General features: G+C 29.2%; 1 protein-coding gene across 1 annotated transcript; it reads left to right on the top strand.

Moving 5' to 3' along the window:
* Positions 1-662: 662 nt before the first annotated feature.
* On the top strand, positions 663-1,963 carry LOC111370389 (cysteine-rich and transmembrane domain-containing protein WIH2-like). Its single transcript, XM_022992071.1, has 3 exons — positions 663-896; positions 982-1,141; positions 1,807-1,963. Exons 1-3 carry the CDS (start codon positions 866-868, stop codon positions 1,850-1,852), a joined length of 237 nt encoding a protein of 78 aa, XP_022847839.1. The 5' UTR covers positions 663-865; the 3' UTR covers positions 1,853-1,963.
* Positions 1,964-14,424: the final 12,461 nt, after the last annotated feature.

Here is a 14,424-nt window from a genome sequence, read left to right on the forward strand (position 1 = left end):
TATATATATATATATATATATATATATATATATTTTTTTTTTTTTATTTAATTTATTTATTTTTTCATATTAGCCCTGTTTAAAATATTTTTAGTTCAGTCCTGGATCCGCCCTTTCAAATTTATGCTAGAATAAAAAAGAACAAGGGCATATTATTAGAATGCATCACTAAAAAGCTAACAAACACGATTATTTATTTTCATTAAAAACTAAGCGTAATTATATTCAATATATTTGTTAAATAAACGTAATTATTTATTTAGTAATTTATGTAGTGATAAAATTAATGATTAAATAATTTTTAAAATAAACAAATGTTAAGAACTAACAAAATATAGAAAATGATCAACACCGTTCATTTGATACAACTTCTAATATTTGGATTGTAATTGATTTTCAATTTGGTGCAAGATTTGCACAAAAATAATATAAAATTGATCCCAAATTTTGGTGCAATTATTGCATATGGCCTATGACCCCATAAAAGAAAAGAAAATAATTGCAATATATTTTCTTAAATAAGATAATAAAGCGAAAAATATTTTCTTAAATAAGATAAAGTCAGAAAACATGTGCAATAATGCATACCGAATAAACCTTGTAAAGAAGATTACGCGTAACGAATTTGATTCTGTACTTTATATATTATATATTGTGAATGCAAAGGCAAAACAAGCATTTGGGATCTCTTCCTTTTGGATTTTTCCCATATTCTGCCTTCTAAGCAGTGTCGCCGCCGCCCTCGCCGTCCTTGCGTAATTCATTCAACCATTTCCACCGGCTTCATCCTATTCCTATATATAGTAACTGACTTCATCCAGAATTTATCGAAATCTCTATCTGTGAGCTTTTCTTTGTGAGAAATATGAGTAACTATAATCAGAATCAGCCCCAAGGTATGTAAATTTATTAATTTTTGTTAATGGGTTTATGGATTTTCATTGTTTGAATTTGAATTGTGTTGTTTATGGGTTTTTACAGTAGTATATCCTCCACCAGGCACGGCAGAGCCACAGGGTGTTCCATACATGGCTCCACCACCGCCCGCCGGTTATCCCGTGAAAGATGGTCATGGACAACCACCAATTAATCCGGCTCCGGTGGAAACTCAGTCGAGGGGCGATGGCTTCTGGAAGGGATGGTGAGTTATCCTTCTCTTCTCTCTTCCGATTGTAGATGTTTATAGTCTAGGCTGCACTGAGACAAGAAGGAGAAACAAAACATATAATTATTTAATTTTATAAATTAATTTACCCTCAAATTACTGCATAACTAATAAAAAATTTCTCTTTAGAGGGATATAAGATGTGTGTATATTTAGATGTGACAATTTGCAAAATTCGTGTATGAAAAAATAAATAGGTGGGTAGCTGATAATCCATATGTTTGAAATTAAATAAAAAAAATATCAAGAACCAATGAGATAATAATAGGTTAAAATTCCATAGAATAATTAGCTCCTATTTGGTACAACTAAAAATAAGTTAAAGTTAATAATTAATTTTAACCACAGATATCATGAAACCCACAAATTTTATCTATTTTTATCAAAATTTATTAGAAGTTTGTTTTTTCATCTAAACTAGAGAATTAATTCAATATGGATGGGTTTTCGAATTTTACTTTTTACCTATCTTGGAATCAATTTAAAGAATATGAGGCTAGGTTTGAGATAGAAATAATGAATGTCATTTTTTCATTACACTATAAGATAGGGATTATTGTTAAACAATTGTGTTTAAAATATTGGCAAAAGATAAAATATTTTTGAGCTGCCTTGTAATTGATGAAATTTCCTGTTTGCAGTTGTGCTGCCCTGTGTTGCTGCTGTGTGTTGGACGCCTGTTTCTGAGAATTCTATGAACAAATTGTTTCCGAAATTATTTTATGTTTATTACGTATCTCTCGGATTTTCCATATTAGTATTTTGTTTCCTGGAATAAATAGTTTCATTTTTTTGTTTGTCTTTATGTTCATGTTACGTATTACCTCCATCCCATAAAAAAATAAATAAATAATAAAAAAAATTGTGTCATTATTTAAATAATTATTTAATATAAAGATATATAGAAAAATGTAAGAAAAATTTATATTTTCAACTATATTAATTACATTTTCTTAATCTGTGTTAAATTAAAACAAGCGTATATTTATGGGACAAAGGGACTAATATTCTACTTTGTTCAGTTATGTAAATTTATGTTACATTATCTGTTTTTAATTTTCTTTCAATTATACCACATTTTATTGTTACTCCATTCATCTCATAAAGTTAGTCTTTCTTCGATTTTCATATAATTTGAACAATCAATTTTACTTAATAACGATAGAACAAAAAGAGAAGAAAATATGAGAGTCAAAATTCAAATGTGTATATTATTGGAATCAATACCCCATATTTATATGGTTCGAGATGAAAGTTACAATCAGAGGACAATAGACTCTTTTAGAATAGCTGAATAGATATGACTTATCTACTTATTATGATAAGACTAAAGAATCATCAACAATTATAATACAATTTTACAACATTCTCATTTGATGATTATCTGCACATTAAACATTTTCTTAAAAATATTATTTGATAAAATTCTAGTGAGAAAAATCAAACAAAGGGAAAAATAGACAATTAATTATTAAAAATTTTGAGTATAAAGAAAATAGTCTTACTAAAACCTTAAAAGAAAATTTTAATAAGACAACCTAAACTAAGAGAAAAAGTAGAGCTACTCCCCAATGTTAACCACTAAAGATCTTTGAGTCGACACATTTCAATCTCGTATATCAATTTCTTGAATGTAAACATCAACATTCATTTGTAAATAAATCATATTTTCACTTGACAGAATTTGTTGAATATTGAAGTTGCATTCTTCTAACACTCGTGTGTATAAAAATTTTTTATAGAAATATATTTCATCTTGTCCTATTTGATTTAATCTCCTTTGAATTGTGCAATACAAGTTGCATTTTCTTAATATAAAATTTTTGGAATATCTTTTTTGACGTTAATCGGCATGATAATAGGATATGATGGGTTATATTCTTCAACCATACATATTCTTGAATTGTTTCATGAATTACAATAATTTATATGTCCAAACACTTTTAAATGTCCAAACACCATATTTAAATCCATTTGTAAAAATTACATTTTTAGGAGTTCGAACTAAATGTCCAAACACTTTTATTTTCTCTAATGTTCATTTGAATTCTTATTTTGTATCATTATTGAGTGATGATCTAGCTAGATATGCCAAACAATAAAATATTTAAGTTATTAAACTTTTGGTTCAATACAATGTTTATTTAAAATGTACTAATATTAGTATAGTGTATCAATTAATAAATACAATTAGAAACTTTGTAGGCTTCTCTTTTATTTAGCGAAGAACAAATTACTAGCACTAGTAAGTTTGTCCTTCCATATCATGCCATATTAACTCTTATTAAAATTTCATAAAATATCAAATCAAATCTACGTTAGATATTTCTCAAGAATGATCATAATTAATTTATGTTATATTGTGTTCTTCAAAAATATTAAAACAGTATTCTTTCGCGAAATTGTAATATATGAATTTGTGTTTCATCAGAGCAACTGAAAAAAATTTCGTAATTAATGATAATTAATAATAACCAAATATTCTTCTATAATATCTATATTTATAAATTTTTACTTTTCCTGCAATAACTATATAATATTCTGCCAAAATATTGATATAACTTTAATTTATGCTTCTTCAATAGTATACAAATCATTGAATATTTATATTTTCAAGAATATTAATTTAATATGAAAGTATCATTTTTATGTAACAACAGGTCAATATTCTTCTAAAATATTCGAATCGTAATGCAATATTCTTCATGATCATATATTCATCCATAATAGTATAACATTGTGCATTTTCGGGAGCAATATCAAAGTAAAAATATCAATTAAATACGAACAAATAACATATTTCCATTGTGGTCAATTATAACATATAAATCAGATATAGAAATGGAATATGCACGATGAAATGGTTATAATCTATAGACATAACAATCAATTAAAGAAAACATGGCAAATTATCAATTGGAATTGACAAGCGGATGTGTTCACTAAAATAATTATTTAATATAATCATGCAATTTGTGTAATTGAGACAACACATAATTCTCAAATCAAATAACCATTTTAAAAGAATATATAAAGTTGTAGATAGAAATTGATGGGTTCTGTACGTGGCGTTCCAAAATATATATATTTTGACATTAGGACCACCAATTAATGAATTTTTTTGGGCAAGAATTTGGCTACTGTTTCTCACGAACGAACCATTAGATTTTAATCGTTATTGTTAAATTTGAAGAACAACGAATTATGAACTTGCTGTCCAAATTTTATAGTGATTGGACCATGGAGTGCAAGGTATCAATATTTTGATCACAGCTGTACATGTCTAAATTTAGTGAATTTTCTGCACTCTTGATCTCGAATTTTCTATCCATTTTGGTGAGATGTATCGTGTTGATAAAGTATTATAAAACTAAAGGAATGAGAAAGAAACATAAGAGAAGAAATAGAGAGAGCCAAAACTCCAGCGTGTATTTTATTATAATCAAAGTCCCATATTTATTGGGTTCAAAATGGAAGTTATAATTAAAGTGGAATAGATCCTTCTAAGGTAGATAAGACTTATCTAAGAATCTGATAAGACCAAATAGACATTAATAATTATCCCATAATTTTACAACAGCTCGAATATTTTTTTTTTTTTTAATTTTAAACTAGAGATAGGAGCAATATTTGAAAAAGCCCATCTAGCCACGAAAATGTGGTTAACTCTTAAACATTTATTGCCCCTGGGCTCGAGTCTTGATCTAAATGCTTTATACCTTATAGAACCTTGATTTGGAGAGTCAATTTCGCTCTATATTTGTATCAAAATATAAAGCTGTATGTTTCGGTGATTCACTACTTAAATTATTCATAGTATATTGAATAATTAAACAATTGGCATCTAAAACTATATAATATATTAATTGAAAAATGAGTTAAAAACAATAAATGATTGTTGAAAAAGTTAAAGTGAAAAAATGTAAATTTTTTTTTTACTTTGAGTGTATAATTATTTATTTATTTATTTATTTATTTTCAAGTTTAAAGACATTCTCTCAAGAATTTAAAATAATATGGTCAAAATACTTTTACAAATAATGAGTCTCTTTGAAATGCTACAATTGTTAATAACCACCATTCCATCAAATATATTTCCTTCAACAATACATGTTCTAGTATTCACATTTCTCATCAATAGACATCTTAACATTTTTTTACGAGGCCTACCAAAACATAACTTGTGAATGTATGTATGGTATGAATTGTCCAATTCAAAAGTCAAATAGAATTTCATAACGATAATATAGTCAAGATCGTCATGATAAAAGTATCAACAAATATGCAGAATAAAAGATCTTTTGAATCCTTGACATTTTTTCACTCCAAGATGTAATACATTTTCTCTCAAGACTAACAAACATTCAGAATGGTATAATAGTAACATTTTATATCCCTCCAAAGATCTAGTTGAGAAAAAACATCTTTTTATCCCATATTTTCCTTGCAATGCACTTACGTAATATTTTTTTTTACTTTGTATTTCAATAGATAAGTCCAAAGTTTCTATATAAGTGTATTAATTTAACATCAAATTCAAATATTGATTTTAACAATACATTCACAATTACTATATATTTAATCCCCATTTGATTCAGTAAAAAAGTTGATAAAAAATTCAGTCAAATTCAATAATTAATTTTAACAAAACATTTCATGGGATCCACAACTTTTTATCAATTTTTCAACCGTATATTTCATTAACTTTTATAAAAACAAATCTACTAAAAATCAAAATTTTAACAAAATCAAACAAGGACTTATTGTGTAGCAGCTTTATAATTGTTGGCCTCATTTTTTGTTTGGGTGATGCGGACAACAGATACCTGGTCCACTCGTATACACGTAATCGAATTTCAACACATGTGGACGGGATGCTAATCAATAATAACTAGGGTTTGGACATGGGAAAAGCTAAATAATACGAGACAAATTTGTTCGGGCTCTGGCAATGAGTTTTGAAAATGACTATGTAATAATAACCAATCAATAACAACTAGACTAAAGTAAGATAATTTAAGCTCCAACAGACAAGAGTATGAAATCAGCAAGCGGGAGACAAAGGATAACTTTAGGTAGTTAGAGTTGCATTATTTTTCAAATGATACAAGGAGAGGGTATTTATAATGTTACATATGAAATGGTGTCCATTGGATGAAGACACATATGGCTTCATCTCCTTAACTGAAGCATCCAATCCTAGACAATAATTTGAATTCACTAGCCTGCGGCGCATTTAATGTTCCTATAGATAGTAGCCACCCTGAAACCTAATCTGACAAGACCTTAACATTTTACTCATTACAAAGGTCCCATCAATCATTCCAAAAAGATCATACATAAATTCAAGATCTTCACGTATGGGTCGTCACTTGAGCTTCGATTTTAATCACTATCAAGCTTTATCCCTTTGGTAGGAAGACTTCGAGGCTTCATCAATAACATAAGACTGCTTCGGTAATTATGGCTTCGACACTTCAGATTTGTAGACTCCAATAATCCACGTGACTTCATCACAAGGTCCTCAGGGGGTCAGTCACATGGAGCCTATGTGGCGAGGCTTAACAATAATAATTATTAAATAGCTAAATTTTACTTTCAAAAATCCGTAAACTTAATTAAAAACCCCTAAAAATCTTGAAAATTTTCCTAAAACTTATCGGAAATTTTGGGATGTTACAAAAACTGAATGGTCCAAGCATTTTGTGACAAACTTTGAAGTGTTTATATATCAATTGTTGACGCATTAATGTTGTTCATCTCCTGCTCTTTGTATTCTGACAGCCTTTCATAATGGTATTCTGCCAGTTTTGCCCGAATTTGTAAAAGAGAATACAAAGAGCAGGAGATGAACAACATTAATATGGGATATGAAGTTTTTCCAACTTTCAATAATAATTTGACTCCCTAGATTCTTTTTCATCACGATTCAACATCCATCATCGAATATTCAAATAAATATGGGATATGAAGTTTTTCCAAGTAACTAACTTTCCTAAATATCAAATGGAATGAAAGATAACTTGATGAAATACCCACCCACCATTTTTAAGTTTTATACGAGGAACTAATGAACACAATAAGTGTCTGATGTTACTCTTCAGTTTTCTATTGAGGTATATCCTATAGAGGTATACAAATTGGATCAGTGTTCGATATCTAGATTTCGTTGTAGACATAATTGGCTACTTCCAATTATGCAAATCAATTGTTCAAATAGCTAAGGCATTCCCCATTTTTATAGGAACCTGTGTACCAAAAACAATGGTATCTAGTGGGTTCTACATATGCATCTTCAGTTGCTAACCACACACATAATGTATTTATAAAATATTTTATATGTTCGAATGTGGAAGCAGAATTACCTAGAAACTAAAAAAAAAATTAAATAAATAAGATCGTCTAGATGTTCATGTGTGTGCTATATCAAGAATAAAATATTGGCATTCTTACCTAAATTCGATGGTCAATTCTAAATCACGAACTTCTGACTTTTTGGATCATGAACTTTCGTTTTTTTTTTTAATTCTAAGAACTTGGTGCTTGAAACCTCTAAGTTTTCTACGGTATTCTCCAAAGTCAAAACCACACCGGTAGGTGGCACTTTCTTTTTAGTTAAATCAAAAAACTAATTCTTGTACTAGAAAATTGAATAAAGTAAGAAAATAATTAATTTTTCTCTCTTTTTCTTTATCCAAATTTGAACATTATGGAATTATATAATATGATTGTTGTAAGACTTCTAAGGTCCATTTAGTCTCTATTTACAGAGATAGAATAGTTTCAATCTTGTACAATATTAACTCCACATTCAAATAAAAGTCTTAATTAAAATTCAAATAGGAGTTTTAATTAAAATTCACATTCAATTACTTTACATTTAATTACATGTGTAGTTTTAGAACTTCAGTTACAATTACAATTAAGTTTAGAACTTTATAGTAATTAAAACTAAGTACAAAATTTTATTGTAATTATAATTAAGTCAAAAACTATTAATTACCGTAATTAACTTCTAATACTTTACAGAGCTAATACTTTACAGAGCTACGATGGGGACCTCATTTGATATATATTATCCAAGTTCCAATAATTAGATCCTATTGAGTCGATCATAGACCACTCAATCTAATTATTATTCTTTATTTTTCTACTAAAGCCTTGAACTCTTGGAATATATAAAATTACAGAAATGAATATATTTGTAATATTTTTTTCTGACCCTGCCATATATAAATTTTATCCCCGTTCGAGATTCGATAATTTGGTATGAGCATAAATTATCGTTTTGCCCTTCTAATTATTTTGACTAATTTAAGTACCATTTTCTTCAATGATCATGTAAACAAATAACAGATGTTGAATTTTAGCCATTACTAAATACTGAGCTCAAATTTTAGTGGTTCAACAGAAAATAGTTAAGTAATCACTCTACTCATTTTTCATTCAAGATGATGGTTTCTGACACGAATTTATGTTCTCTACTTCGGTCATTATCAAGCTTCCAACTCATTATGATATTTAACCAATCAAATTGATCTCATCCACTATGAATCAAAGAACCATTCAAATCATGAAAAGATATACATATACCCATCAAGGAATTTAGATGAAATACATGACAATCAAGTGGAAATAAATTTTTCGCACGATCATGTTATAGAATTAAACTCGACACATGGTCTGTTCACTATGCTCCAAGTGTACTAATGTTACTTTTAACTATTTCTACAATAAGGACAAACTACAAACCTGAATAATGAATTGATCAATACTACAACCTTATAATACAAGGCGCCAACCTTTATACATTGTTTGTGAACAAATCATTTATAATCAAAATAAAAGTTGCGTCACATTGTACTTCTCAATGCAAGTTTCCAATTTACATTCTCATAAGTGATCATAAGTATTTTAATTCACTTACAAAATAATAAATAAATAAATAAAACCACAATTTAATAATTATAAATTATTTATTTATCATAGCAAAACATACTGTATGGCACACAACTCAAGAAATCTCCCGCCTGCCCTAGAGTATATGTGTCATGTCTTGCAACTTTGTGTCTTGCAAATGTCTCTCGTAAACCTTAGTAGATAGGCTCTTAATAAACGAGTCTACAAGATTATCCCAGTAGCAATCTTATAGAAGATCGCATTTCCTCTATCAACTATCTATTTGAAGAGATAATATTTTCATTCAATATGTTTATCCCTTTGATAACTCTTGGTTCTTTAGAATTTACAACAGTACCACTATTATCTCAATACAGTGTGAAGGGTTGTGCAAATGCATGCACCACCTCGATATCCATTAGGATTCTCTAAGCCATACAACTAATTTAGTACCTTCACAAGCTACCAAACATCAGTATATTGTCAATGGTGAAATCGACAATGCATGATTGCTTGATATTTCTCAAAATAATGGTCCCACCATCAAGCGTAAACAATATACCGATGTAGACCTACCACAATTTCATCACCTTGAAAGTCCGAATGTTTTTTAACTTATCAAAAAAAGATATAGCAAGGAGCATATAATTCCTTGTTCTCCACAGATACTAAAAGATATGCTTTACCATCATTAAATGTTTCGCTCCTAAAGTTAAATAGACTTCGGCTTACCATACCAACAATATGACAAATGTCAGGTTTATAGCACAACATAGCATACATGAGGCTACCTACTGCCAACGCATAAGGTATCCTAATTATGTACTCAATCTCTTTAGGAGTCTTAGGAGATTGATCCTTAGATAGTTGGATTTGAAGTCTGAGGTAGAATCTTGCATAGCAAATCTGATACTTGTCAACATATGAGACTTGGGACAAAGCTATTAACTTGTTCTTTTGATCTCTCAAGATCTGAAACCTAAAATATAGCTAGCTTTACTAAATCCTTCTTATGAAACTACTGGGCCAAACACGCTTTCGTGCATGACAACACACCTATAATGTCTTTAATGAGTAGAATATCTACATAAGCACTAGGAAAATACAATTTTATCTTGTATCTTCTTATAGACACAAGGTTCATTGAAGTTATGATGAGAACCAAATGTCTTAATCATTTTGTCGAATCTGAATTCCAAGATCTCGATGTCTATTTCAATCCATAAATAAATTGCTGCATCCATCTCATCCATAGCCTTCGAATATAAAGTTAGATCATCAACTTATACCATGAAGATCACCAGATTGGACTCTCCATTCAACAAGTACCTGGAAGGTAATTGATAATCATCCGACTTTGTCAAATTGGCGATTGATCTTGGACTGTGACATCATTTCGAATGTAATATTTCCATCAATGCTAGCATTACAATTAGGTGACGCCTTTACCTCTTCATTACCTTCAATGCGTATTGATTTATAGGATTAGATGATAACTTATCTCTCCTACTCAGGTTATGTTGTCTATGTGTATTTGACACTATGGAATGTTTGTCGTAGGTTGTGTTCTACGAATTGATGGGGCGGAATTACTCCTACTCATTCTTTCCAACACGACCTTATTGTTGGACTAACAATTATTAATAGATTTATCCTCCAAGATGATCGTATTTGTGTTAATAAAAATCTTCCTATCTAGAGAACTATGTTAAAATTTATCCTTGTTATCTTTCAAGTATCACAGAAACCGGTATATCTCTGACTTAGACTCCAACATTTCTGACTTTCCTTTTAGCACATGACCTGGACCCCTAAATTTTGGATGTGATGCAAGCAAGACTTGAATTCATTCCAAATTTTAGGAGAGTCTCAAGAACTGACTTAGAAGAAACTAAGTTAGGAATATATCCAATTGTTTTATGTGTGTATCCCAAAATGAGATAGGTAGAATTGTGAAACTCTTTATTGACCTAACTATGTCTAACAATATCATGTTTTTTCTTTCTGAAATGCCATTCTGTTGGGATATACCAGGCATATTCTATTGAGAAATAATGCCACTTTATGTTAAGTTGTCCTTGAATTCTCTTGAGGGGTATTCGCGACTTCGATCAGATCAAAGTATCTTAATACTCTTACTTAAATGTTTCTCGACCTTAATCATATATATATATATATATTCTTTTTTTATTTCTCAAAAGTATTTAACTTTCAAGTCATTAGGTAAACGTATTTGAGAGGGCTATATCTAGTAAGTTTTTGTATGTTAAGGTTGATTTATCCAACACACCATATATGTATAGCTAGTATAGTGCAATTTTTATCGTTTATAGGAATAACCTTTTTATTTCATATGTGAATATAAAGACCATTATTCAAATGTCCATCGTAAATAGGAACTTTGTTCATTTGAAATTCTAAGCGCATCAAACATTGATTTTATAGAATAACTTTATCCTATTAAATCGAAAGTAAAAATTAAATTTCTGCTTCATTCACAAGACATAATAACTGTTTTTAAGAATAATCGCCTACCACTATTGAAACAAAACAAAATACTCTTATTCTCTTGTCAAAACTATTGCTCTTATGCCAACAATAATTTTAGACTAGCCTTTATTGAGTTTTTGCTTTCCTGAAGCATCCTGATTGACATGCAGTTATGAATAGCAGTTCCAAAATCTACAACTCAAGAATTCATAGTATCCACTACGAAACAATACTTAGTAACATAACATCCCTTGCACTTTGCTTTCTAGCTCGTGCATCTAGGAAATTATTCTCCAGTGTTCTTCTCGACCGCAATTGGAACAATTGCTTCAAGGCTTTCCATCTACTTTTGGTCTTTTGTTGCTCTCATGCTTATTGATAGCTTTTTTCATTGTTTCTCCAAATCCACCTTCTGGCTTGGAACTAGATGAGCCACCAAATGAAGCACGAGCATCACCATTGTACCCTTAAGACCACTTTCAACATTACAACTCTATCATTAACTCCATTAATGGTATCTTCATCTTGTACAAGTAGTAGTCCATAGTAAACTATAAAAAATTATTACAATATAATACCATGTCAAACTGAGTCTCCTTGATTAGATGGTTGTACCTAAACTCTCAGTGTTGTTTTAAGTATTTTTATTTTGATGACCAGACATGTCCTGAAGGGTCTGTAGTATATTATGGAAGGTACCTTGACTTTCAATCCTTTTTTTGTAACACCTTTGACATTGAAATCAAAATGAAAGAGCTAGCCATCTTGTCTAAAGTCTTCCACTCAACATATCTGGGCTTTTGGACTTGTTACATGGTCTTAATAGGTCCATCGGGACATCCTTCAAGCAAAAAATTAAGTTTTTCCACATTGAGTATAAACATCGAATTACATTTTCAATTCACATAATTTATTCCCAATTAATTGGTTTTGCGTTTGGATAAGGAAAATAGTGGTCAAGTGATATTTCGTATAGAAATAATCATACATTGCATATTAAAATTGAGCAACAAATAATAATTTAGCATATGATGCATGAATGCACATGTAGATCTATCAAACTACAATAGTACAACGATTACTTGATTCTTGTGATCCAATAAGTCCCTTTGTTAGAAAGCTCACTCTGTTCAACATTCAAGTCGGGACCCTTCCACTAGACAAACCATATCTGACAACAAATGTCCATAAAAGTCCAGTATTATTTTATTTGGTCACCAAGATCATAAATGAGAGCCTCTATAGGAGGTTTGTAAATGATCTCGATTTGAGTGTATAAACTTTGTCTAGATCTCTGGATACTTGAAATTTTGTCATCTATAGGATAATCACAAATTATATGCTTATCTAAACGATCTTACCATGAAGGAATCTAATTAAGCAACTTGAACCATTATGCCCTTCTATGGGGGGACCGTTTTATTATTGGCATGAGGCAAATATGTTACTTTTCTTATAGATCGAGCAAAGGAGACCATGAAGTTTTATTTAAATAAAAATTCGATCAACATTTTAAAGTAATGGATTTTAATTATAAATAATTACCAATTGATCACATTAATCGAATGAATATACAATATAATTATTACAAATTTCCTTCCAAAAAATTTAACCTAAAATAAATTAATCAAGGAATTTTAAATAAATATCAAATGTTCACATTCATCACAGTAATATACAGTTTAATTATTACGAATTTTTTCTTGAAAAAATTAATATAAATTAAATTAATCAATGAAATGACGTTCAATAAAATGCATCATATTTATAGTATCAGAGCTATGTCATAAACAAATATATATTTCATCACATCTAGAACGATAATATTTCAAAAAACAATTTAAAACATTTATAAAACGATAAAATTAACAATTATTTGTGGTCCAGAAAGATTCAAGAATTAAATTAAAAACTAAACGTAGCCAATATTTAATCAAAATATTTAGCCCAAAAAAAGGTTCAAGGATCCAAAAGTAGTAACCCAAATGGCAACAGGATTCCACTATCGTACCAGAAAAATTAATCAATTCCGAACCCTACCTATCTAGATCTAACTAGGCTTGTAAATTCTTGAATGCTTCTTCATCGTCTTGATCTTTAGTCTTCAATCAATTTACAATATCCAACAATTACAAAAATTAAAAAATTACATAAATCCTATGTCCAGTAAGTTCACAGTTTTGAATCTAATTGAACAAAAAATTAAATCCTGATGATAAAGTCGTAATCCACTTATCTTGTTACGGACTCAAAATAATTAATTACATCAAGAGCTAGCCACATATAATTGGATCATAAATTAAAATAAACCAATTATTTAATTAACATATAATAAATTACTCCAAGATACCGCTCGATTAGAATATGCAATCAAGATTCAAAAATAACAAGCACGTCAATAATCTAGATTGTTCTGATACTAATTGTTGAAAATTTTTTTAATTCAATAAACAAAATCATCTAGATGTTCACGCATGTGTTATATCAAGAATAAAATATTTGAATTTTTACCTAAATTCGATGGTCAATTCTTGAATTAATTTTGAATTACGAACTTCCAGTTTTGTAATTCCAAGAGCTTGATGCTTCAAACCTTCTATCTTTCTATGATATTCTCCAAGGTCAAGACTGTACCGATGGATAGACACCTTCTTTTTAATTAAATAAAAAAAACTAATTCTTGGACTAGACAATTAAAAAGTAAGAAAATAGTTATTTTTTCTCTTGTTCTTTCTTCAAATTTGAACTCTATAAAATTATGTATTATGATTACTGTAGAATTTCTAGGTTCTATCTAGTTTCTATTTATTGAGATAAAATAGTTCCAATCCTTGTATAATATTAATTCCACATTCAAATAAGAGTCTGAC

Source organism: Olea europaea, chromosome 21 (assembly GCF_002742605.1).
Source record: "Olea europaea var. sylvestris chromosome 21, O_europaea_v1, whole genome shotgun sequence".
In the NCBI taxonomy this organism is placed as follows: Eukaryota; Viridiplantae; Streptophyta; class Magnoliopsida; order Lamiales; family Oleaceae; genus Olea; species Olea europaea.

Bases quoted from the DNA above. Each gene is read 5' to 3' on its own strand.
- LOC111370389 (XM_022992071.1), top strand. From the start codon at position 866: ATGAGTAACTATAATCAGAATCAGCCCCAAG. The intron at 897-981 runs GTATGTAAATTT...GGGTTTTTACAG, and splicing joins TAATCAGAATCAGCCCCAAG to TAGTATATCCTCCACCAGGC. The intron at 1,142-1,806 runs GTGAGTTATCCT...TCCTGTTTGCAG, and splicing joins GATGGCTTCTGGAAGGGATG to TTGTGCTGCCCTGTGTTGCT.